Consider the following 25,979-nt stretch of genomic DNA (forward strand, 5'->3'; position numbering starts at 1 on the left):
AAAGATTTATTAATACATAAAGAGCATTGGCCCAAATACTGAGATACCAATATTTTTATTTAAACATATATAATGTAATATTTTTCACCTGACACACAGTAAAAGGTCATCATAAAATGTATTTTTTTTATCCCTTCCCACACATTATTTAAATGCATAAATAGACCATGAAACAGGATTGACTAAAGTACATAAAAAATTGGAGACATTAAACAGTAACCATCTTATCTGAAAGACTCGAGTTCCTTCACGCACTGTTACCTTCTGATCCATCCAGTAGCGTTATAACAGTGGGGTTTCACCCCCACACCCCAGCGGAGATAAAACTTAAGAGCTGTAGCAAGTCTGGCACTGTGACCTTGACCTGAGGAACAAGGCCACGACGCAACACTGAGCACCGTTTTCACGACCTTTAATGTGCACACATGCATATTAGATAAAAACTGATTTCGTAAAAGGTATTAGTTCTTTTCCTCCACAAGCTTGCAGATTTCACACTGATCAGTGCTTTAGGATCAGTCACTAACTGACTCGCGAGTGATCCGAACTGAAACTGCGACGCGTTGAGAAAATTTACGAACGAGAGATTCTACAGGAGTAAAGATTATAGCTTGGTAGTGATTGCATCAGCAGTCTCTAACGTGCATGACCCATGTGTCACGTGACCGTCCGCACACTTCTGCGTGGGCCTGAACATGCGCGCGTGTGTGTCCGAGTCACAGGCTGAAGCCGGACATAGCCAGGTGTTGGGCAGTGTTCCTCGCCTCAAAGTACGAGGTGTCCGTCTCGTCGTCCGGCTGTGGGATGAAGGGCATGGGCTGGTTCTGGAGCTGATCCCAGTCCAGACCCACAAAGAACGGGTGCCGTTTCAGCTCTGAAGGAAAAGCCAGGGGGTGAAAGTTAAATCCACACGCCGTTCGCCAACAGCGGACTGCCAAAGGCACACAAATACGCATTCAGAAACATAAGGCAAGGCTTGGCAATTTAAAACGCCTACACCGTTCGGGTGCACTGGCGATGCTCACGAAGACATTGCACCAAGGGTTCATTTGTCTTTGGATAAATTCCTATCGCCAAAGGTAGAACAGGTAGAAACGTCCCCTCAGGCAATAACAAGGACAATCTTAACAAAGAAAGCTGAATCTTGCCCGTCATGCTTCTGTTATTAACAGCAAAAGTATTGGAAAATAATATTAAGGTGACTACCTTCGCAAGAACAAGTCACTTCTGGCTAGTTTTAGCCATTCAAACTGCTTCAAAGCTTCATATTTGTATTCATTTTTAAAAAATATATATATTTCTAGAAGTTTCAAAAGCAAAACGTATGGATTATAAACATGAACTAATCAAAACTGATTAGCGGTCCAGGAAGGACAAGACAGGACACATGGAGCTGGTACGGAGCGATAACGGAGTGTTTCTTTGATCCAGCGCATCCCATCCTCACCTTTCAGACCTGCACGTTTGCTTGCATCCATAGTGAGGAGAATCTCAATCGCATTCCTGGAATTCTGGGACAATTCCTCGTCTCCATCCGGCCATGGAATATCTGCGGACATCGACGTCAAGCTCATGAATGTCATGATTTATTAGAACTCATAACATCTATCTTATGAAGTTTTTTTTGTGTGTAAATATCAGAGAAAGAAGTGGAAAAGCCCTCCAGCTGTTAGTGCTGTGTGTTGTCTTGGTCTGTGTGATTAGATGGGAGCCAGGAACCTCGATTGAGAATGTTCTGGAAGACGAGCTGAGGAGTTTCGTCGTTGAACGGCGGCACTCCCGTTAAGAACTCAAACAGGCACACTCCCAGCGCCCACCAGTCCACCATGAAGTCTGCATGGGGGAGAACACCAGTCTTAGTTAACAGAGCCTTTCAGTCAGCACGTTAGACTGGGACAATTAACGTACTCTGCAGCTGTGAACACATGGGACTTCAGAGTGGAGGAAGCACTGACCTTAACTTGGTGTAAAAACTGGGATTATAATGGGTTTATGTTGGCTTTACATGTTACATTTGACATGGAATTTCAAACTTTTCGTTAGCTTAGTGTAAAAACTGGGACAAGTTTATATTGGGTTTACATTTGACACAATTTCACATTTTTCAGACATTTCATCATTGTTAGTCGAAACCAGGTAAATAAGGTAGTAGGTACGTACACAGTAAGAGAAAGTAATTTAAAATTCAAAACTGATCTATGACTCAAACATCTAAAGGACTATAAAGCCTAGTTCTAGTATACAGGACTTTCCTCCACAGTGGTTCTCGTTGCCGGTCCCTGGCCAGTATCTAAACTTCACCCACCACATATCCCCAACAACAGCAAGAAAGAGGTACCATGACACATGCTTGTGCTGATACTCAAACTCGGGTCCTAATAAGAGGACACACCTTACACCTCTAAGGCCGATCAGTAGCCCAACCCTCATTAGACATTGGGTTAATTCATGATTAAATGCCCCTGTTTCTTCCGTCGAGGATCATCGTCTGCTGGTGTTGCATTATCACCAAAACCGACTGCACCGCCAACGAAAGAGCAAGATCAACCCGCTTACAGACGCCCCGACCAGTCACCACAGCTGGTCCTATTATTCCATCATAACACACCACAGCCAGTTAATGAACTAATCTCGATAGGTAGTCAACTGTACACAGACTTTGATTTCCAATTTCTGACAACAAGCCTTCCAGTGGATTATTCCATAGTTCCCAAGTTCAAAGAGCATGACTGCAGCAGTTAGAATGCCAAACCAAGCAGAGCCAGTCCAGGAAGCCATTAACCAGCTGACGTCAGCCAACCATTTCCCCTCCATACTTGTCACAAGAATACTTGTTACCACCAAGCTACACCCTCATCGCAGCATGTGGATGTTGGCAGGGGTCAGCTAGCGTTAGCACTTAGTCGGTTATTAGCCGGAGGTAGGCCTTCTGGATAAAGAATCGCCCTTACTGAGACAACCTGCTCATGCACCAACGCACCGAGGGAAGAGATGGGCAGTAGACAGAGACTTGGGACATACTCACCACACCGACACACAGAGCCTGCACAAACACAGGGACCAATGAAGAAACCATTCAGACCAACACGGCAGGCAAACGTCTGACCTTAGGAATCTGCCCGATCTTCATATCAAAATGTACAATATGTGCTCTTAAAAATATAAATGACTACCATTACTGTTATTATGCAACCATCCACAGCACACATTGCTGCGGCAGAGCTAGCCTGGAGACAGTATAATTAGGACAGTTTGTTTTGCAGCTACCAGAACAATGCACCTTTAAACTGATCCAAGCTAACATCAGACAGTTCGTTCTCTCTCTTCTTACCGTGGTTTTTGCCCAGTAAAAGTTCTGGAGCCAAATAGTCAGGGGTCCCTAGTATGGAGGCGCCCTCTACCGGCTCCCGACCTCTGCGGACACTCTTGGGTGTTCGATAAGGGGTATGAGACAAGGTCATCGGCTGTGGAGTCTGAGAGACACAGAAATCACACGTTACATTTTCAAAAAGACAAAAATATGGGCCCGTTCTGCGACAGGACAGGGCAGCGGAGGTGGTGGAGGGTTTCAAGATCTGTAGACCTCCCAAATACCAAACAATCTAGGAAAGCAACATTGATGGTTTCACTAGCATCTAAGCCAAAGTTTGATTGAACTAGTATAGCTGTTGCGTGAGTTCTCTTTGACCATCTGTTCTGTCCTAGTCTACCTGGTAAAGGGAGCTGACGAGACTAGACCTCTTCCTCTGCACGGGGGTGACAGCCGTGGAGGCGCTGTTGAAGGAGCTGGACACGTCCATGGCCTCCACGGAGGCCAGGCTGAGGCGGGAGCAGCAGGAGCTGGCGGAGCGGTTGATGGAGCTGCAGTAGCTTCTGAACGCCACCACGTTGCGGGGCTTGAGGAACAGGGGCGACAGGACCATGCTGCTGGAGTGAACAGCGGGCTGCCCCAGCACCGAGCAGTCCAGTGGCGCCCCGCCACCATCCGGCCCGAGCCACTTGCAGGACGCCGGCGTCTCGACGGCCTCTGCTTGCCGCGGGACCGCAGTGGATACCTCATTTTTGCTCAGCTCCTCCGCTGGCAGAGGTTTGGGCTGACGCGGAGGGGGCGTAGTCACGATCGCGGACAGTTCGTTGACTGAGTTGTCCGAGTCCAGGCTGACACTTCTCCTCAGCTCTCGGTCGGCACCAGGCGAGGAGGCAAAGCTGGACCCTCCAGCGGCACTGCCGGTCTCAGCAGGCTCGTCCAGCTCACACAGGAGATTCTTGGCCACGTTGGTGGGGCTGGATTGTTTAGGGCCAACCCCCTCCAGCAGACCTGCCTTTTTCCACAGTGCTCCCTCACTTCCCAAGTCAACGGTGGAGAAAATTCTGGTCAGACCTGTATGGGCTTCCGCGTGATCACTTGGAATGGGAAAACCCCGCCTGTACTGAACGTTAGTCTTCTTGGCTTGGACATCAGCTTGCTCTGGACTCTTATCAACCTCTGCGAACTGGCGTTTCGCCGAGGTGCTTGGCTTCAGGCCAGACACCTTCTCCTGAGAGCGGCACACTCTGCTCTCAAGCTTTGTGCCAATGTTCCCAAGTTGCAGTTCATGAGGAATCTTAGCCTTAGAACTGACAAGGTCATCAGCTTCAGTAAAGTGAAGGTGTTTTCCCGACTGAATATCTGATGTGGCATTTCTAAGGTCCACTGGTACCAGGTGTTCTTCATAAGGAGACCAAGACCTCGGATCCAGGTTGTGAAGGGGCCTCAGCGGAGTCTTCTTTCCTGGAAACGGTATTTTAATGGGCGTTTTTCTTCCGGAAGCAGGAGGCTTCTGGTCAGCCTTGAGTACGACATCCTCTCCATTTGGGGGCAGGAGGTTCTTGTCACTTTCAAACTTCTGTAAATGCATAAAATTCTCCTCAATGTTTCTCTCAAACATTATTATTTACAAAAGAATATTTTGTCAAAAAAAAAAAAAAAAGGAGTTTGATAACTTAAGACAAAAGGAAAAGGCGATTGAAAGGAACGTACCTTTTCTACTATTCATGACTTCAGATATGGAGAAAATGTTACATACCACCCCAAATCCAAACAAGACAACACACAAAACAATGCACTAGTAGGTATCAGCATTCATCCCTGTATTCTACAGTATTCTAGTTCATTGGCATGTTTAATTCTAACCTACTGTACTATACTTGGATATATTCTATGAGTAAATGACAAAGCACTTTTGTGAGTTGCTCTGGATAAGAGCATCTGCTAAATGCCATAAATGTAAATGTAAATGTAAATGCTAGGATGACTAACTAGGACCAGAAGCTAGAGGGTGCCATTTAGCAAGTAAGCAACATACTGACCGGACTTTGTTGGCTCTTATTTGGTATTTATCACAGTAGGACGTTTTAGGGTATGCACTGTTGTTCATGTAAGCCTGCTTACCCCCTCGTCCTCCCACAGGGGGCTGATGCAGCTCTCAGAGTCAGTGGTGGACCGCAATAGCCCGGAGTGGGCGCTGCCCGCACTTAACGCCTCGAACCGCTTCCTGGATTTCAGCAGCCTCGGCGTCAGGCTTTTAGCCAGCGCGCTTGGACTGAAGACGCTGTTGGCTCCTGAAACAGAGCACAGAGTTCACTGAAAACAAAAACTCGTAGGTGGAACACCGCTCAGCGTGCTCCAACAGGTCAGAGGTTAGAAGTCAGGCAACACATCGGTCACGTGGTGGAATACCGAGGGCGCGGGAGGGACAGCTGGGTGAATGCAAGAGTTCCCTTTTTCTCGCCAGCAGAGGGGAGCAGAAGGAACCCTTGCTCTGATCAGCCTTCTGACAGGATCTGGGGCTGGCCAGGGCACTGCTGACACGCTTCCTGTCCATCGCCGGAGTGTTCTTCTAGACAAAAAAAGACAGCGCACATGCGATTCTTCAGGTGGTCCACTGACAGAACAGGCACCCGTACAAACTCTACAGCACATTGTGTGTTCAGACACAAGACTGTTGTTATACTCACAAGACCTAGGGAGCTTATCAAGGACAAGACCTGACCCGGTGTCCTGGAGTAATCTTTATTTGGTTTTGCCAAGGAGGGTGTCGTCAGTATATCCATGAGATTCAATTCTGGAGAATATGAACGTATATATTTCTACTGGACAAAGCTTCAAGGAGTAACAGAAGAACAAACAGAGTGACTGCACATGTCTGGACACTCGAGTTACACCCCGCAGTTCTGAAACTGCGTGTGGCAGCCTACCTCGGTCGAGCTTCACTTTGGAGAGGCCGAAGTCGGTTAGTTTAATGTGGCCTTCGTTGGAGATGAGCATGTTGTCAGGTTTCAGATCTCTGAGAAATAAGGCATATTTCTGATTACTGGGGTTCCATTAACCCACACACACGCGCGATTACCTACTACGTTCTTATAGCAAGGAACAAGTACCTGTGAATAATTGCATGTCGGTGCAGGTAATCCAATGCTAGAGCCACCTCCGAAATGTATTTTATCGACATGTCCTCATCAAAGTAGCCATAGATGTGGAGCAGCGACTTCACGTCTCCACCAATGAGGTACTCCATAACCTTAGAAGACAAACATGCCGCAAGTACTTAACTCTCTTTTCGGCATATCGTGAACGACAGAGTTTAAACCCGTGCTCCCGTGGATGTTTAAGTGCAGTGTCTGCCTCGACGTACCAGATACACCTTGCTTGCCGTCTGAAGAGAGTAATACAAATGCACGACGAATGGGCTTTTGCTGAGGGCCAGCGCGTCTCTCTCGGCCCGCATCTGATCAGTCATGTTCTTATCCACCATGTCAGCCTTCTTCACCACCTTGAGAAAAAACACACCACCACTCTGATCCGCCACACTGTCTGAGAGCTGTGTTCATAAATCTCTTCATAAGAGCTCTCTCAACAAGCACATACCCTAATAACGCAAATGCTAAAGAAATCATGTCAGCAAAAACCATGACCGATCAATCTTCTCCTGATGAGGAACATCCTTACCTTTATAGCGTACAGCTTTGAGTTGCTCTTCTTCCTGGCCAGGAAGACTTTTCCAAATGCTCCACGGCTGACGGGCTTCACCACCACAAAGTCGTCGATACAGGGCGCTCTGGGCACCTGGACCGCGCACCTGATCCCAGGTGAGGCTCCGTGCGCTTCCATCGCGGACTCCTCGCTTCGCCGGGGGATGAGTTACCTAATCAGTTAGTTCTCTTCTCACCTTAACTCATATATCCTTCGGCTTTCTTTACCTTTCATTAATGCAATGAACGTTAGTCAGCGACTCGCATGTTGGAAAAACAAAACAAACCCAAACTCCAGTCAAACTCGTCTGTCATAGTCTCTCGTCGATGCCACTGTGGACGGTAAACCTCCTGCCGGACTTCCCACGCTCATCGGCAGGTTTAAACCCTCTTAAACCCGTTTAAACCCGCCTAACCCTCCTAAACCCCCAAGTGGACAAACACTGTTTTCAAATTTTGAACCGCGCACCTTGTTTGGGGTCTTAGCGATGAGCAGACCAGGACTCGCCATAGACATGGACAACTATCGATGTTAAGAACAAAACTCTGTTGTGCATCAGATTTCATGCCGCAGAAGATAACTGAACATTTACATTTCGCTTTCTCCAAAGTAGACGTTTTTTTGGAGGTGCAAGATTAAATTGTGTTGAAATATTTCCTATTTACATCAGGCAAACGTTTGGACTACTAACGTCAGATTTGTGTTTTGGCATGGCGCCCTCTAGTGTTTTAAATGAGAAGGGCAGACTACCGAGAGCTAAACGCAATAACTAGTTACACAGTCCAAATGTTCAATTATTACATATATAAGAATATTTATCACAATAAAGAAATTGGCTAGTTATTCTTGTGAACCAGTATATTTCAACCTCCCATTTATAATTTAATTGATTTCAATTTGATTGATTTATACTTTTACAATTCTAAAACACAATTCCTAATGTCAATGCTGTAGCCTAATCATTATAATTCATATATTCTAAGTCAAAGATAAGTATATTGCACTATATTGGACTGTTTGCATTTGTGTAGCATGTTGTCTGTTGCACTGTTGTTTTTATGTTGCACCATGGTCCTGGAGGAACATTGTCTCGTTTTTGTTGTGTACTTGTATATAGCTGAAATTACAATAAAACCTCTTGAACTTGAACTTGAAGTAAAATAGCGATTATTCGTCTTTGTCGCAAAGCACTGTTGAAAAACCCCAGGTCCCGTTTAAGATGAAAATGCAGAATGCATTCTGTGTTAAGAAATAAATTCTTATGAAATTGGAGTAGCGATGTGGATATCACTGATTCAACCACTAGATGGGGCTAAAAAACCTTTATCATCGCTCTATAAGCTAATAGGTGTCCAAATAACAGTGTTGGAGTGGTCAGCGTGTGGCTAGATTGCTATGAAGAAACAGATGCCAGTAACGATGCCCATTCTGAAGTTATGCTCAGAATCGATTCGTTAGTAACCTGCTGGCAAGTGGAATCAAAATGCATGACGTTTCAGAAAGCCGGGGCAATAGTGGCTTTACAAGTTGCTTTTGATGGAGATATCTGAAAATAAAATAAAGTCCAAATATGCTATATCATGAAGCTGCCTTAAACTGTCTTACACGAAGCTGTTCTTTACATTACAGCCACATCTGTTTGTCCTCTGTCGAGTGTGTGTAGGACACATCAGTCCGCAGTGGATCGGATTTGATTCACAACATTCCAAGTTGCAACATTCAAGTTTCTGCCAGGTGTTGATGTCGCGGGGAGGTGCACGAGACGCCTCCTCCTCCTCCTCCGTCCTGTCCCACGTGTCTTTGATCCCCGGTTTGCGTAAAAGGGGTCTGCGGCAGCTCCGTCCCACAGCGCCACGCATCCGCCTCGGCTCGCGCTTCTTCCCGTTTGGAACTTCGGGATAATTTTTGGTTGTTGTTTTTTTTTTTTTCCCGCTCGCGAAGTGCCGGAGCACGGCCTCGTATGCCGCTGCACGCAGGAAGGCAAACCGCCTGGTGCGCTGGATGCACAATGTGGAGAGTCTTCGGCGCCCTTTGCGCTTGGTGTCTGCTGTGGACCAACGGTGCTTGCGCTCAGTCAGAAAGGAGGTGAGTTACCCTCCGTTTCTGCAGGCGAACCCGGGGCTTGCAGCTCAGCAACCGGGAGCATCGCCGTGCATGGTGCAGACAGACCTTCGTGCGCGCTCACTTCAGAAATAGCGCCTTATATTCTCCAAGATTCTGGCTTGCGCGTCGGTGCGCTGCGGCGCTGTGCATTTCTGAGTACTGGTTTGATGAATAGATGAATAACAGTGCAGGTGGTCTCTACGAAGCGGGCGCTCTATTAAACGTGTAGCCCACCGTACGGATTTCTTTTTAACACCAGGCCGCAATGTTTATTCCCAGGCAGCCTTTCGGATGCGGGGGAAATATGACGGCAGATGCGGGAGTGATCGGTAGCCAGGGATATCCGGGAGTGTACCCTGCAAACACCAGATGCGCGTGGAAAATCGCAGTAAGTGGGCGTTCGCGCCAGCACAATCACGCGTTACAGGGGTCTCGCCGACACGTTCGTGCTTATGTCGGACGTGCGGACACAATCGAGTAAATCAGGAGAACTTGTCTCACTCGCCAATGTGCTCGCATGTAGACTATTAGGTACGGATATAAAAATGATGAGTGCTCACTGTAACCAAACCCCTACGAGAAAACGACTATGGGGAATTTTCATGCAATATGAAGATTGATAATAGAAGGAAATCTGCATATATGAATGTATTTGAATATTTCAATTAAACTTGGTGTACGGGCCAGTGCGGCAGTGATTTGACTTTTCGATCTAAATAGCGACAATATAATCCGATCCGTTAAAGCCTGGCGCGCTAGGATGGTGTACGTGGCTCTTTACAAAGGGATTCATTCATCTTCGATTCAGATTCACGCATGTCTTTTTTAGCTCGCGGCGTTAACAGTAGCGGGCCAGATGCACATTTTCCGCTGGAGAGTCCGGTAGCGCAGCTCGCCCATCACGTGCTTCTCTCGTGCGTCTCTACCCTGTTAGTCCTGTGCCGAACTTGATTTGGACAGACATTTAAAAAATTATTTTTTTGGGATCAAGTGTAATATCAAACCACATCTTTATTTCTGTGCATTGCTTAAACGCGAGCAACCTTTGCCTTCTTTTAGCTTTGACAGCTTCTAGTTAAACCACTGCTGTAATGTTTCCCTTTAATGATCTGGAGTTTGAACGCTGTTCGTTTGAGCATCGCACTGCACATTGATGAACTACACGCGCACGAGAAGAGAAGAACACGAAGTGTTTTGTGGGACGCCAATTACGCAAAATTCCCCATTCTCGTGAACGTGCGCTCTCGTGCCAACAAAGTTGTTTACGTCGGGCATTTACTACAGTGCGCGAGCGTTTGCTGCGTCGTGGCACGGACGCGTGAACATTACGGCCTTTTAAAATTTAAGATAAAACTACAAAACTACAAGCCTACCACTGTAGCCTATTCATTTATATTTGGCTGTCGGCCAAAGAGAAGCACATTTGTTCAGACACTGCTGGGTAGAGGGCCACTGGAGTTGTTCGAGTGCCGATAAGTATTTTCGGTTAAAACGTGTTAAGGTTTGGGTTTGACATTTGTTCACGTGTACTCGGGCTCCTGTGGATATACCAAGTCCTGACTCTACAACCATGTGACTCTTACAGGTGCGGGAGGGCAAGGTGGTGGTTCTCAACTTCCAGTTCCTCGATCTAGAAAGCGACAACCTGTGCCGTTATGATTACGTAGATGTTTATAACGGCCACGTCAACGGGCAGCGCCTGGGCCGTTTCTGCGGGACGTTCCGGCCGGGCGCCCTTGTTTCCACGGGCAACAAGATGCTTCTTCAGATGGTGTCTGATGCCAACACTGCTGGCAGTGGCTTTCTGGCAGTCTTCTCAGCCGCTCACCCTCACGAGCGAGGTGAGTCTACACCAAGGATGCATCCAGGCCCTGTAGATCTGAGGTTGCAGTATGTGATAAATATGTGAGTCACTCTGGATAAGAGCATCTGCCAATATGTCATAAATGAAAATATGAAAAAATGTACTTTTTATGTCCAAATTGTCAGTTTTGGCCGGGTGAGGAGGAGGGCGAGCTTTCTGGTTTCTGGATAAACACTCAGGATTATAACGTATCTTTAATACTGCTCGTGAAACCTTTATGGGAGTCCCGAGGGCAGTGAAAGGACAGTTTTGTCTGCTTGTTCAGCATGGCCACTTTCTCTGGGGACTCTTTTCCTCACTGTGGATTTCACAGTATGACGTGGAATTTCTCAAGGATCGTTTTTTTTTTTTTTTTTGTGCTGATGTTACAGAGGCCGGTCGGAGCCCCGGAGTTGCTGTGGCTTATTTAAGAGTGACCAGACATCTGCCAGGCTGCTATGAGGCAGCTGGAATTTTAATGGTTGGGGTTCTTCCCCCATTTTCGCTTCTGTCTCTGTCCATAGATGTACAGATGTGCGCCGCGCTCTGTACCATGTGGGGGAAGAAGGCGAGTTAGAGAAACAAAATCTTACACTTTCTGAAGGACTTAAATCCTTCCATTACTGCCACATTTAATGTCATCCAGCAATTTTTTAAATTATTTCCATTTTTGATGTCAGTTGTCTATTACACCTATTACACCTTTACTTGAAAATGTGTCGTTTTATTACACAGTTCATCTGGTAGAACAGGTAGAGAAAGGTGTCAGCCAGGTCATGGGTTCAACACACACTGTCATACTGTAACACACACTGTTCAAGGTCATGGGTTCAACACACACTGTCATACTGTAACACACACTGTTCAAGGTCATGGGTTCAAAACACACACTGTCATACCAATCACATACACTGTTCAAGGTCATGGGTTCAACACACATACTGTCATACTGTAACACACACTGTTCAAGGTCATGGGTTTAGCACACACTGTCATACTGTAACACACACTGTTCAAGGTCATGGGTTCAACACACACTGTCATACTGTAACACACACACTGTTCAAGGTCACGGGTTTAGCACACTAATCCTGAGCTCACGTGGAATGCCATGTGGTCCTGAGCAGCACAGCCGGTAGGTCTGAGGATCTGGAGATGAAGGCGTCTTCAAAGCCCTGGTGGTTTCTGGAGTAAGTGTGGTTACGGGTTCTGCCCCACTCTGATGTTTAATCATGTCTCCTGCATCTGGTGTCCCTTTTCCACAACATATTGCAGGGTCCCAGTGCCCAGATCCTTACAGTACTAAAAATATTTATCGTTTCCCAGCACACGAGAGGTGCTTATTATATCCTGTAAATGGTAGCTCCATCAACAGCAGACCTTGTCATTAGGGTACAGTGATCTCATACTTAATCCTACCGTACTAGCTGTGGTCACGTGACTTGGTTGTGGTAACGCTGGTCTACCAGGACTGTATCTTTATTTGCATGTATTTCTGCAGGGGAACAGTATTGTGGAGGGAGACTGACAAAGCCATCGGGAACGTTTAAAACCCCCAACTGGCCAGAGAAGGACTACCCAGCAGGGGTCACGTGTTCTTGGCACATAGTCGCACCGAAGAACCAGGTGACACTTTTCCCTGTTCATTCATCTCATCGTGTGAGATGCAGTTTGTCTACAATCTGTTTGACTTAATGTGAAGTTGTTGTTTACATGTATAATTAACTCTTTGAATGGTGTTTTATTGAGTGGCTTGTTGGCATGGCCATATGTTGTGTTTGTGTGGGGTTTTTTGTGGCATTTTTACAGATTATAGAGGTGAAATTTGAGAAGTTTGATGTGGAAAGAGACAACTATTGCCGCTATGACTACGTGGCTATTTTTAATGGTGGAGAAATCAACGATGCCAAGAGAATTGGAAAATACTGTGGGGACAGCCCACCTGCGTAAGAACACAACTAATAAATCCTGCAACACACAGACAGTGTTAAATCCACAGTAAGTTTAAGAACAACAGAGTCACTACCTCAAAGGTGTGTGTGTGTGTTCCAGGCCAGTGTTCTCTGAGGGCAATCAGCTTTTCATCCAGTTTCTCTCGGACCTCAGTCTGACGGCGGACGGCTTCATCGGTCACTACAAGTTCAGGCCACGGAAGTTCCCCAGCACCACGACGCCTCCATCTACAACCACACAGCTCCCCACCACCAGGCCTCTATGTAAGCACTGAGCTCTCTGGCTCTTTTGAGTCTGCTTGGGCTTTGTTCCGGCTTATCTCCAGAGTGTCTGAGAAAGGGGGCCGTGAGCGGGCAGACACAGACAGCGTCACACTCTAATGCACTAACATGAACCGCATTGTCCAGACTGAACAGTTTGTCTGGCACCCTTGCTTGACATTTCACTTTTAGCAGATTGTCATAATCTTTGCACATCTGCTGCAGGCACACAAACTCGCGCGCGCACACATGAACACATGCACACATACACATGCACACACAAATGTGCACACACCCACACCCACCATATGTTTGACCCATTTCATGTGATGTTTTGGACTGATGATGTACTGCTGTGTGGGTGTGTATATGTGTGTGTATGTGTGTGTGTGTGTATGTGTATGTATGTGTATGTATGTGTGTGTATGGACTGATGATGTACTGCTGTGTGTGTGTATATGTGAGGGTATGTGTGTGTGTATGTGTGTGTATGTGTGTGTGTGTATGTGTATGTATGTGTATGTATGTGTGTGTATGGACGGATGATGTACTGTGTGTGCGTATATGTGTGTGTGTATATGTGTGTGTATGTGTGTGTGTATGTATGTGTATGTATGTGTATGTGTGTGTGTGTGTGCGTGCGCGTTTGGTGAGTTGTGGTACTGAGGTGGAGTTCTCTCGGGAGAGAGAGAGAGAGAGAGAGAGAGAGAGAGAGAGAGAGAGAGAGAGAGAGAGAGAGAGAGAGAGAGAGAGAGAGAGAGAGAGAGAGAGAGAGAGAGAGAGAGAGAGAGAGAGAGAGAGAGAGATCTTTTACCTCTCACTTGGACATTTAGTACAGGATGGCATGTAACAAATATTGAATGTCCCTTAGCCATTTGATTGTTTTTTTAATTTAATCTGACCTCTCTACACCAGTCTAAGCAGTGGTCAACCAGTTAATCTGTCGGTAGATTAATCGGCTGATTCATTGCCATTTTGAGATAATGGGCATTGTTCATTAACAATGTTCATTTTTAACATTCAGCAATTTTGTGTCTCATTTGTTATTACTATTAATTTACATATTTTAGAAGCTGCAAAAACGCCAACAACAATATATCAGCATTTTATATCAGCTGTCATCCTCCCTGCTCGGTAAATATTGGCATTGGCATCATGTATCGATAAAGCCGTTTCAATCGACCACTGAAGCTGAGAGATTGCTTTGGCTTGTCTGCCTCCCTCATTGGTGTCATATTCTATTAAATTTGTTAAATGTGTCTGCTTTTCTTCCTTCTTTACAGAGACACAAATAACATTCAAACAGTCCTTCCATTGTTTTCTGAACAACCAAGCCAACCAGACCGAAAAACATTTGAAAAGATTTTGTTACGGTTCCCTAAAATGTGAAGTTTAGTATTCATAAGCACGGTGCAGCATGAAAACTAAAGAACCAACAGAGATATAAAGAGCAGAGCTTTCCTGAAGTGTTGCGGCGCAGTGAGACGGATGCTAACGGCAATGCTAACCTGTGCCTTTCAGCTTTGAGGTATTCTGCAGCACTGTGTCAACAGAAGTGCAATCGCAAGGGAACCCCAGAGAGCCATTACTGCTCCAGCAACTTTGGTAAGCGTGCACGCATGCATGTGCTCACACACATGTACACACACACACACGTGCACACATACATGCACACATACACATGCGCGCATACATGCACACAATCGTACACACACACACATGCACACAGATACATGCATACAAACGTGCTCACACAAACACATGCACGCACGCACACACTCACACATGCACGCACACACACGTGTGCGCATACATGCACACAATCGTACACATACACACAGATACATGCCCACAAACGTGCACACACACAAACATGTTCTCACACAAACACACACGCGCACACACACACACTCACACATGCACACAACTGTACACACACAAGCACACAGATACATGCCCACAAACGTGCACACACACAAACATGTGCTTACACAAACTCACGTACACACTCACAGTGCGGAGCTTTAGGGTAGTGATGGGATGGAAAAACACAGAAAACCGTTTCCCAGAAATCACAGCTCCTGAAACAAGTCTGCATTTTCATGCCTCTCCCGCTGCCACGCTATCTCGGGCCTGGCGGTTTGTCTCGGCGTGTCTGAAAAGCGTCGTTCAGAGCCTCTGCAGCTCTGAACAGTGGCCGGGTGTGTGGACACTGCAATCTCATGCTGGAAACAGAAGTGCCGATTCAACATGCCGCGGTCGCCTTGGTCGGAACAGCTTGGTAATGTTCGTATCCAGGGAGATGTTTACAAAGACTGGCGGAGATTTCATTATGATTTCTTGCCGAGTTTACTTGGATTTGTGTGTTGAGAAGTGGTGGAAAATTACACAAATTTCACAAATAGCTCAGGCGAGGACAGAAACTCCAGCCTCTGGCCTTTTGGACTCAAATGGTCAACTGTTTCCAACAGTTTTATTGTATGAAATGTGATGACGAGGAGACATAAGAATATCTGTAAGTTGCTTTGGTGAAGGGCGCCTGCCCAATGCTGAAAATGGAAATGCAAACCAACAGTATAAGTAGTTTGTTTTCTCTCGGTACTTTAAAATGATTTGCTACAATTGATACAGTTCATCACTGTTTATAACAACACTGTGTGGATCCTTATTGGTCTCTCAGTTATCACAGGAACGGTTATCAGCGCCATGATCCGCAGGAGGAGTCTGCACACCACTGTCTCCATCATCAGCGTCTACAAAGAGGGCAGCCTCGCCATCCAACAGGCAGGCAAGACCATGAGTGCCAAGATCACCATCCTGTGCAAGAAATGCCCATCAGTCCGGCGAGGTGAGTGTGCAGTGCGGGTGCCTCTGTAACCCTCATTATACAGGCAGTGAAATGAACAGGGAACCTCTCTATATCTGCTGCAAACACAGTGACCATAGCGCTCGGTCTCAGAGCCAGTGTCTGTGACACATCTGTAACAGGATGCACGCAGACGTCGGGTGAATTTCGCCTGGCAGTCCAGCTTCTCCGTCGCCAGTTAAATTCAATGCACACAGGTTTGCGTGAATAGCAGCAGGCCTTTTGCCCTGACGTCCGACAGGAGTAGACAGTACTGCATGCCATGGCAGGTCCCTGCTCTCTAGCACATGGTTCTGAGCTCACCTCAACGAGCTCATCAAATAAAGAATGCTACCATGACAAGGTAAACAGCGCCACTCCCCATCAAAATATGGACCATCAGAAAAGAACTTGGCTTGTTACTAGGCAGAGTATTCGACCGCCATGTCTTTATGGCCTTCGACCCCTTGCATATAAACCTGTGGCGTGCGAGTGAACTGGGGCGCTGACGTGTGTGTCGCTGCAGTCAGGCTCTTTCTGTGTGGTGTCGTTAGGTCTGAACTACATCTTCATGGGTCAGACAAATGAGGAGGGGCGCGGCATGGTCAGCCCACACCACTTCGTCACGCCCTTCAAGGCAAAGGACCAGAGAGTGTTCAACACGCTAAAGAACCAGAGGTGCTGAACCACGGCCCCCCGATTCCCCCACCCAGCCAACCCCTACTCTCTCACTTCACAGCCTCCTGAGACTTGCAACCGTTCACCTTCCTTGAAGACACTGATGAAGACATCCCCCCCAGGCTAAGTAATCTGATGAGGTGCAGGGGGCGGGCCGCTTAGAGCTCTGTCCACTGCTCATTTTCTGCTAGTTGGAAACGGGCAGACATGAATCAGCACAGATGACGTGAAAGTTCTGGAATTTCCTCTGAGTCCACCCTCCTCTATATGGGAAGGAATGGTTTTGAAAAAAAACAACCTTCACCCTGCGTTATGTCTGCTCCACTGGCTGGGCAAAGAACTGTAAAATCCCTACTGTTGGAGTCTCTTCTGTCTCCAACCCTTGACCACTCTCTCTCTCTCTCTCTCTCTCTCTCTCTCTCTCACACTCTCTCTCTCTCTCCCTCTCTCACACACTCTCTCTCTCTCTCTCCCTCTCTCACTCTCTCTCTCTCTCCCTCTCTCTCCCTCTCTCACACTCTCTCTCTCTCTCTCTCTCCCTCTCACACTCTCTCTCTCTCTCTCTCTCCCTCTCTCTCTCTCTCTCTCGCTCTCTCTCTCTCTCCCTCTCTCACACTCTCTCTCTCTCACACTCTCTCTCTCTCTCTCTCTCTCACACACACACTCTCTCTCTCTCTCTCTCACTCTCTCTCTCTCTCTCTCTCTCACACACACACACTCTCTCTCTCTCACACTCTCTCTCTCTCCCTCTCTCCCTCTCTCTCTCTCTCTCTCTCTCTCTCTCTCTCTCTCTCTCTCTCTCTGTTTTGGAGGAATAACCAGCAACATGTTCCTGAGGGAACTGTTGGAGGATAGAAAATATGTCTTCTTTAAAAGTGATCTTCTTAAGATAAGATTGGGCAATCCAGGCTCAGGCTTCAACATCTGTGTCAAACAAATTTGCAGCCTCAGAAATACGATGCAGGCCAACTTTCGCAGTTGCTCCTACCCTGGGGCGTCTGCTTCTGCTCCAGTATGGCGCAGGGGGAGCACACAGTTAACGTAGAACAGTTTTATTTTTCTGAGACTGCAGAAAAAATATCGCTTGCAAACGTAGCCAAGAGGCTCGGTTATAAGAGGCAGATGTCACGAAGTGTGGAGAACATTCAAGAATTTGGTGTTTTGAAATGACGCACTGTGGCGGCACAGGCGCAGTAATGGCAACATCTCTCCACATTTCATTATACAGGACTGTGTCTCAGTCTGAACACAGTGAAACCCCATGTTTGTTCGAGAGGATTTAAATGCCTAAAGATTGACTTCAAATGTTTGTAATAAAAAGATCTAAGCTTAAACAAGTATTCTAAATATTTTTCATATAAAACAGATTCTTGATCGTCAGTGTTAATTTATAAAAAATGTTTTGAGAGAATCTAATTCTTAATCTAGTCCATATTTATTTATGTTTTCTCTTCCCCTCATTATAAACATTTTGTGTATACCATTGTAAGTTTAAAATAAATAGAAATGTGTGTAGTTATCAGGTTTACCTTGCTAGCTGAGCAGAACGGTTGTAGGCGATACTAAAGAGACCAGGAGCTTAACCAATACATTAAACACATAAAACATTAGTTATGGAATCTCTAGGCTATTATTTCATCCCTATCTAATCTCATCTACTAGAAAATATTTCTTCTAAAAACGTTTACCTCTTTTGTTGCTGATAAAACGTTTCGGTCATATAAAGTATTGTTTCTTTGAACATCATTTCTGTTACATCTGTTTTCCTGCGTAACTACGACAGACCCAGCCACGGCAGAAGTAATGAAGCATAAATACAGGCACAGAGGGCTAAGGGTCAGAGTAGCGCGTTGGCCTGCTTACACCCCCAGTCATGTTTCAAGTATTTCACGTCTGTCTGATGGCCGTTAGCTTGTGCCTGGCCACAGCAGGAGGTGAGTCAGCTCTCCGGACACCTCTGGACCGCCCCTCCAGTTCCTGTAATGCATCAGTTATTTATCATATCGGACACTTGACAAAAAGCCAAGCTTTTTTTTTTTTTTTTCATAAATCTTTATTGGATTCTTTTGTCAAATAGAACAACACTTTTAGAAAACAAGTGGGATGGAAGAATACTACATAAGTTTTTGAATCAGGAGGCTTTGGTGTATAGAAGAAATATACTATAGTAGAACTCCAGTAGAAACCCAGGACTTCACAGCCTCCCTGCGTCTTTTGAAGTGAGAGGAAGAGGAGGAGGAAGGATTGCGGGCCAGCGAGGAGGACGCTCAGCTTCTGGGGTAGAACATGGCGTACTTGGAGGTGCGAAAGCCCAGCAGGTCCCGCATCTCGTTACGGAACTTGGAGAGGTCCTGCCGCAGGTCATTGAGGTTCTCCACCGTGGCTTGGTCTGTGCTCTGCATCTTTTGACGCGTGGACGTCAGGTAGCGGTGCACCAGGCAGCACATGATCTTCTGGTAGTTCTCATCCCTCTTCTGCTTCAGGTTCCGCCACTCCTGCAAAACACAACACAAAAACAAAAACAAACAAAAAACATCAGAGAAATGCCTACGAAGGAAACATGGAAGGCTGGATGAAATCACCCGTCAAATGCTACAACATGTAGAAAATGTTATGCAGAAAATAGGAAACAAGACTTTTAAGTTAAAAGAACAAGAACACAGCAGAACAGCCTAAGATTTCTTTAGCTCCCTCTCGGAGAGAGCTCATTGCTGACCAGCACACACTATCTCTCGTGCACTGTGAAGTGTCCGGTATAAACAGGAGGTTTGCGCTGTGCTGAGTGGCACCAACCTTCAGGCTGTTCTGTCTCTTGACCTTGCCTGTGGAGGTGTGTGAACAGATCCATTTGCTCAGGCTGGTCACCAGGTAACAAAGTGTCTTCGGGGAGGGGAGGATGTTGAGGGGAGGAGGCAGCGTGCATTTGTCATCGAAGTAGCTGAGCCAGAGCTTGGCCCGTGCAAACTTCCACTCCTTATCCTCGTGGTTCTGGGAGGAGGTGCAGGGAAGTCAAAACACAACACTGGACGCGATGGTGAGGCAAGTAACAGGCGCACCTGGGTTTTCCTGGAACGCTTTGCTCAAAGACGCTAGCTTGGCTAAAACTGGAAAAGTGTCATGACCCAGTTAGCGTGATCTCATTTGCATAACTCTTCCCCACCATTAAGCACATTACCATTTTCATTTAAGTACTCATTTAAGTCATTAAAGGAATAGTTCCTTCCAAAATGTGTATTTTGCCAACAATCAATATAAGCAAACAGTCACCAATTACCATTATGCAAATTTCATTATGCTAATAGGTGGCTTCTCACTTACCGCGATCTGCCTAAAGCTCTTATGCAGCATGGCTACCAGGAGCTTGGTGAGGACAATCACCACGACGATGTTGTACGTGCCGATGATGAGGGCACCCACGAACGAGCGCAGCTCCTCCGTGTGGCTGATCCGGGTGACAAACAGCGCCACGTGTGCCAGGGAGAAGATGTACCAGAAGAGAGCATAACACGTTCCCATGAACCTGGACGCAAGACGGGCAAAGATTTCCTGAAGAGACTCTTCACACACGTTTAAGACGAGCGTAATAACGTCAGATTATCGGTTCAGAGTCCAAAAAAAATGTAACAAAAAAACCCCCAAAACGTTCAGAGCTTTGGTTTGAGCCAGAGTGCCCCACAGGACTCAGAACAGATTCAGCATGCGAGAGGAACTGGCTGGAAACCGGGACATCTGAGGAGGGCATTGACAGAAGAGTGTGGGAACAGGAAGATGGCGGTTACGTGTGGAAGGCGTTGTTGTTCTGCTCCTGACAGAAGATCCCCTCGCAGTTTTTGTTGTCGTCCTTGGTCTTGGATGGGTCCTTCTTGTCTTTTCCATACAGCTGAGTCAGTCCGATGGTGAAGGAGAAAAGAACCAGGAGGAACAGGCCCAGGAACTTCCCAAACTCCTGCAGCATCTGACCCATGGAGATCTACCACCCCACACACACACACACACACACACACACACACACACACACATTTTAAACATTTTATTTGGTTGGACAATTCACTCATAGACACAGTCCATCGCTCAGTCTGTTGATGTTCATGACCCATTTGAAGGTGTTTACAGCTTTGCAGGGAACCTGCAACCACACGTCTGCTGCTTTCAGACACACACTAACCCAGTGTATGGGTGCTTGCCTTTTTCACACTACCCGGGAGATGCTCACCAAGCTGTTTACACTTTAATGACCGTTTCTTTTTTTAGGGTTCTTCTGGAGCTGTGTTTTTGAAGAATGTCAACTTTGAGAGCAGCTGTCTGTGGGCTGGTGTTTATTACAGTTGTGCATCTACTTATTTTGGGAGTGTCTGCCCCAAGTGGACCGAGCAAATAATAGCTGAAATGTAAACATGTCCATGTCGGGACTATCTTGCTTCCATACGTGTGACAGACGACACCCTCTGTCCGCGCCCTCCCACTCTACTCAGGTAAACATCGGTTAATCCGCCGGAGAGACTATTTCTACCTTCTACCTTCTCTTTTCTTAGGCACTAGCAGCAGATTTAAAAATAGACACACGCAACCCAGGACAAAAGCAGTAATGAGGGCTTGCTCTGCCGCTCGGTGCTATCTAGATCGCAGCCCTCGCGGTCTGACACACGCAGGAAATTCTTGGGCTCCTGAGCGCGGATGAAGTTATCCAGAGTCTGGATTTGCCTGGTGTGTAACACATGGTGGCGCAATTCACCAGTGGCGGATGTTTCTGGGCAGCTGCCCGCTGGACTCCACGTGGCCCAGACAGCCGTGCTGAAATCCACAGGGGGAAAGACCTCACATTCTCCATGAAGCGTGCTGATGTCATCGGCTGCACAAACACCCATCCCCCCTCAGCATTTAAACAGCGAGCATGAGAGTTCAGCTTCTGCCCTCCTGTGTGCGTGTGCGCGTGCGTGTATATGTGTGTGTGTGTGTGTGTGTGCGTGTGTGTGTGTGTATGTGTGTGTGTGCGCGCATGCGTGTGTGCGCATGGCATGACACCCACGTAGCTTACTCAGAAGTGACACAGTACTTCCTGCTGACTAACCTTATTCAGTGTGAAGCACACAGACAGGCGGGGGTGTGTGTGTGTGTGGGGGGGGTGCATAGTCTAACTTATGGGTTCACGGCCTAACTTATGGGCTCATAGTCTAACTTATGGGTTCACGGCCTAATTTATGGGCTCATAGTCTAACTTATGGGTTCACGGCCTAACTTATGGGCTCATAGTCTAACTTATGGGTTCACGGCCTAACTTATGGGCTCATAGTCTAACTTATGGGTTCACGGCCTAACTTATGGGCTCATAGTCTAACTTATGGGTTCACGGCCTAACTTATGGGCTCATAGTCTAACTTATGGGTTCACGGCCTAACTTATGGGCTCATAGTCTAACTTATGGGTTCACGGCCTAACTTATGGGCTCATAGTCTAACTTATGGGCTCATAGTCTAACTTATGGGTTCACGGCCTAACTTATGGGCTCATAGTCTAACTTATGGGTTCACGGCCTAACTTATGGGCTCATAGTCTAACTTATGGGTTCACGGCCTAACTTATGGGCTCATAGTCTAACTTATGGGTTCACGGCCTAACTTATGGGCTCATAGTCTAACTTATGGGTTCACGGCCTAACTTATGGGCTCATAGTCTAACTTATGGGTTCACGGCCTAACTTATGGGCTCATAGTCTAACTTATGGGTTCACGGCCTAACTTATGGGCTCATAGTCTAACTTATGGGTTCACGGCCTAACTTATGGGCTCATAGTCTAACTTATGGGTTCACGGCCTAACTTATGGGCTCATAGTCTAACTTATGGGTTCACGGCCTAACTTATGGACTCATAGTCTAACTTATGGGTTCATGGCCTAACTTATGGGCTCATAGTCTAACATATGGGTTCACGGCCTAACTTATGGGCTCATAGTCTAACTTATGGGTTCACGGCCTAACTTATGCCCAGCTAAGCCTGTTCCATTAACAGGTGTCTGATAGGCTGCTGAGCCAGTGCCCAGCAATCTTAGTTAATAAACAGGATACAGTTTAAAAAGATTACCGTAGTCACATGACGCCACATCTAGTAATGAATAAATTATGATCTTTGTCATGTCACTGTGCATGTGGGAAAGAAAATGTGTGTGTGTGTGAGAGAGAGAGACTCCTTCCATATTTTTGAGTATCGTTCCGTGCCCTATTGCCTGGTGTGTGTGTGTGTGTGTGTGTGTGTGTGTGCGTGCGTGGACAGAGAGAGCACAGAAAGGCACACACACTCATCAGCTGTAACCCTGAGGGGCTGTTCTACAATAACACAGCATCCACCAACAGCGACGAGGTTAAAATCAGTCTGCAAACACTCATGAGAGTAGATGCCCTCATAACACTTCATGTAATAGGTTTGCCACAGTTGTAGAGGGACTCAACTATGGAGGGGGGGAGAGAGACAGATGGAGAGAAAGAGAGAGGGACAGAGGCAGAGAGAGAGAGAGAGAGACGGAGGTAGAGAGAGAGAGAGAGAGAGAGAGAGAGAGAGACGGAGGCAGAGAGAGAGAGAAGCCTGTTTGGCAGGTTTTGAAGCCTGTGTGTCGGCCTACACAGTGAGAGATTTTCTGCAACAAATCCACATAAAGTGGAACAGCACTCCAAGCTTAAGTGGTATTTCACACATATGAGCCAGAGAGGCAAATGAACAGACGCAGAACTGGCAGAGAGTAAGAAAAACTCAGAAGAAAACAATGGTGGGGTGGGCAGGGTTGCATAAAATGACCCAGTGCATTGATTTGTACAAGATAGAAGGAGAGCACTCTCTGAAATCCAGTTTGCTATTGAGCCTTTGGGAATTACATAATCAAACCAGCACTGAAAGGAGGAGACTTTTCCTCTGGCCTGTTATTGTGGATGAAGAGCGCTATCGATGGACTGTGATAATTAGGTATATGGAAGGAACACTGATCGACAAGCAACAACACTGCGTAGATCTGCTGCACAAGGCTGACATCTTTTACCACTCCCAAACCACTACATTATATACGTGATATTCTAGATTATATAAATCATATTCTGGATGCCTGACTACGAAATACTGCAGTGCAGAACTAACTGCACAGATTTGTCAATATACACTGCCCGAGACAAATGGGAATGCATGTCAGAGGTCTGAAGAGAGCAATGCAGAAGAGTTGTTTAAGGGGACTAGTTGCACTCCACTATATCTGAGAGCAGAAACGTAGCAGTTGGGTGCTGGGGTTCACCTGCACACAGAGACGTGCGCGTGTGTTCATGCGCATATATGCACGGGTGCTGGAGTTCAGCTGCGCGCAAAGACGTGTGTGTGTGTGTGTGTGTGTGTGTGTGTGTTCATGTGCACGTATGCACAGGTGCTGGGGTTCACCTGTAATGGCCCGAGGACTGAGCTGGTGGTGTACATGAAGAAAAGTCGCAGGTAGCTCAGCACGTTGGCGAACGCAAAGAGCCCCTCCGCCACCAGGATGGGGTGAGACGCGTCCCAGTCTTTGCGTTCCTTCTCCATGTCCCCGTTATCGAACTGAAACGACACACACAGCCGACACGCTCTTGTTTCTGTGTGCGGAGTTTACAGCACATTTACGATGGCCACCTATGAATCCTATTTAGAGTGCAGAAACGGCACCGGGGACTCCAGGGCCTTGATGGCAAATGTGCAGTCAGTCGGGACAAAGAGTTCCTTTCTGCTCTAGAGCAGGGACCACGCAACCGATTGGAGAAGACAGGACTGTGTCATGTGGAGTGCCGCACAGAGAACTACCTAACCGTCAACTAATCAGCTTTTGCCTTTTCTGAATTTTTCTCTTTACTGTAGTTTACCTTGTTTTATCAGTCATGTGAAGCACCTTGTAAACCATTTGAATTATATGTTTAAATTAAATGTATAAAATATAAATGAAATGTAATTATTGTCATGAATTTCTTTCTCTCTCACTCTCCAGGGGACCTAAACCTCTCAGTCATTCCAGAGTGATAAACACACCTGTGCTCCTTCTCAATAAGCTAAACACACCTGTGCTCCTGTCCAATAAGATAAACATACCTGTCCAGTAAGATAAACACATCTGTTCTCCTGTCGAATAAGATAAACATACCTGTCCAATAAGATAAACACACATGTGCTCCTGTCCAATAGGATAAACACACCTGTGCTCCTGCACAATAGGATAAACACACCTGTGCTCCTGCCCAAGAAGATAAACACACCTGTGAAGTGACATAAAAACCAATGATAAACACGAGCTGCAGTATCCTGGACTATTTCCACTCACTTCTATTTGCTTACCGCCCTAATAGGACGAGATGCAACATTACCACCAGTCATCCTTCCACCCGAAACCAAATTAAATGTAGATGTTAGATTTATTGATCGGCGGATCTTTGATGGTGAAAGCTAGCAACATCCTGTGCTCCGCAGTGACCCAGAAGCCTGGAACTGTCTTTATTCAGTCAGGATTGTACAGCCACGCACCACGGGAGCGCCGCACTTACAGATCACAGGTTACATCATTCTTAGGGAGCTGATGACAAGTGATATTTTTGCAGCCAGCATCCGAGGCGAGGTGAGGCGAGGTGAGGTGAGGTTTATTTATACAGTGCATTTTATAAACAAAGCTTATAATCGATCTGTTAGGTATTATAAAGTTCATGCTCTGATTGTGTGTGTTTGTGTAAGAGGGCCTCTGAAACGAGAGTACACACTGGCATGGTCTGCCTCTCTTCTAGATATACACCATAACTGGAGCAGACTCTAGATAACGCCAGGACTCAATTCTGGAGGAGGTCGCTACCACCTTTTCGTAACAGGGCAGAAATGTAAATGGAGTGCTATATATGTCTCTTTTAGTGACCAGCTGCTTAGGTGGTCTTTGCCTCTGAAGGCCAGAGAACACCCATGTTAAGACCTTTAAAAGTTTATGTATGAAGGTCCTTCTTTGGAGATGATTTATATCTGAATAAACACGCTGGCCACTGGAGCAAAGAGCCAGAGCACCCAACTCACAGCAGACAGACTTCAGATCCCAGAAGGAGCCCCATTCCAGCACAAGAGTGGAGACACAGAGCTGCTTCTGGTTCAGATGAAAAGATACCTCCCAGACTTCCCACAGAATACAGGACACACACCCACCACACTGCAGAGGGATACAGGATGTCACCTAGTCTCAGCCACTGAGGTTAACACAATCGTTATTTCATTTAGCTGACACCTTGATCACAATTAGTGACTGAGTACAACTTGAG

General features: G+C 46.5%; 3 protein-coding genes across 11 annotated transcripts in view; 1 reads left to right on the top strand and 2 right to left on the bottom strand.

The window, feature by feature from the left end:
- Window positions 1-35: 35 nt before the first annotated feature.
- On the bottom strand, window positions 36-7,505 carry mastl (microtubule associated serine/threonine kinase-like). Of its 4 annotated transcripts, none has more exons than XM_081696882.1 (13): window positions 6,989-7,505; window positions 6,675-6,812; window positions 6,421-6,560; window positions 6,238-6,326; window positions 5,998-6,104; window positions 5,720-5,876; window positions 5,432-5,601; window positions 3,711-4,886; window positions 3,332-3,473; window positions 3,026-3,043; window positions 1,720-1,833; window positions 1,448-1,549; window positions 36-874 (listed from the first exon to the last, which is right to left on the bottom strand). In XM_081696882.1, exons 1-13 carry the CDS (start codon window positions 7,148-7,150, stop codon window positions 717-719), a joined length of 2,673 nt encoding a protein of 890 aa, XP_081553008.1. In that variant the 5' UTR covers window positions 7,151-7,505; the 3' UTR covers window positions 36-716. The 4 variants fall into 4 exon arrangements, with proteins under 4 accessions (XP_081553008.1, XP_026873564.2, XP_081553009.1 ...); XM_027017763.3 differs by having other exon boundaries at window positions 37-874; window positions 5,720-5,879; XM_081696883.1 differs by lacking the exon at window positions 3,026-3,043 and having other exon boundaries at window positions 37-874.
- Window positions 7,506-8,813: 1,308 nt separating this feature from the next.
- pcolce2b (procollagen C-endopeptidase enhancer 2b) lies at window positions 8,814-17,020 on the top strand. 2 transcript variants are annotated; one of them, XM_027017781.3, is made up of 9 exons: window positions 8,816-9,097; window positions 9,395-9,503; window positions 10,701-10,956; window positions 12,460-12,584; window positions 12,768-12,904; window positions 13,011-13,174; window positions 14,693-14,776; window positions 15,852-16,019; window positions 16,571-17,020. In XM_027017781.3, the coding sequence occupies exons 1-9, from the start codon at window positions 8,973-8,975 to the stop codon at window positions 16,699-16,701; spliced, it is 1,299 nt and encodes a 432-aa protein (XP_026873582.3). In that variant the 5' UTR covers window positions 8,816-8,972; the 3' UTR covers window positions 16,702-17,020. The 2 variants fall into 2 exon arrangements, with proteins under 2 accessions (XP_035386787.1, XP_026873582.3); XM_035530894.2 differs by lacking the exon at window positions 9,395-9,503 and having other exon boundaries at window positions 8,814-9,097.
- Window positions 17,021-18,723: 1,703 nt separating this feature from the next.
- trpc1 (transient receptor potential cation channel, subfamily C, member 1) overlaps window positions 18,724-25,979 on the bottom strand; it is a 48,332-nt gene continuing 41,076 nt past the window's right edge. For 3 of the 5 annotated variants that reach the window (XM_081696104.1, XM_081696102.1, XM_027017779.3), the window contains exons 9-13: window positions 24,106-24,258; window positions 20,474-20,664; window positions 20,013-20,214; window positions 19,488-19,682; window positions 18,724-19,189 (exon numbers count right to left, since the gene is read on the bottom strand). In XM_081696104.1, the coding sequence (XP_081552230.1) occupies window positions 18,962-19,189; window positions 19,488-19,682; window positions 20,013-20,214; window positions 20,474-20,664; window positions 24,106-24,258 (969 nt within the window). In that variant the 3' untranslated portion in view covers window positions 18,724-18,961. The remainder of the gene's footprint in view (window positions 19,190-19,487; window positions 19,683-20,012; window positions 20,215-20,473; window positions 20,665-24,105; window positions 24,259-25,979) is intronic. The other 2 variants (XM_081696103.1, XM_081696105.1) reach the window with 1 other exon arrangement.

Source organism: Electrophorus electricus, chromosome 14, assembly GCF_041902795.1.
Source record: "Electrophorus electricus isolate QZ-2024a chromosome 14, ASM4190279v1, whole genome shotgun sequence".
Classification (NCBI taxonomy): domain Eukaryota; kingdom Metazoa; phylum Chordata; class Actinopteri; order Gymnotiformes; family Gymnotidae; genus Electrophorus; species Electrophorus electricus.

Coding starts and splice junctions, on each gene's coding strand:
- mastl (XM_027017763.3), bottom strand. CDS start 7,150: ATGGAAGCGCACGGAGCCTCACCTGGGATCAGGTGCGCGGTCCAGGTG. Junction 6,813..6,988: donor CAAAGCTGTACGCTATAAAG/GTAAGGATGTTC, acceptor TTTTTTCTCAAG/GTGGTGAAGAAGGCTGACAT. Junction 5,880..5,997: donor TGATAAGCTCCCTAGGTCTT/GTGAGTATAACA, acceptor TTTTTTGTCTAG/AAGAACACTCCGGCGATGGA.
- pcolce2b (XM_027017781.3), top strand. CDS start 8,973: ATGCCGCTGCACGCAGGAAGGCAAACCGCCTGGTGCGCTGGATGCACA. Junction 12,585..12,767: donor TAGTCGCACCGAAGAACCAG/GTGACACTTTTC, acceptor GCATTTTTACAG/ATTATAGAGGTGAAATTTGA. Junction 12,905..13,010: donor TGTGGGGACAGCCCACCTGC/GTAAGAACACAA, acceptor TGTGTGTTCCAG/GCCAGTGTTCTCTGAGGGCA.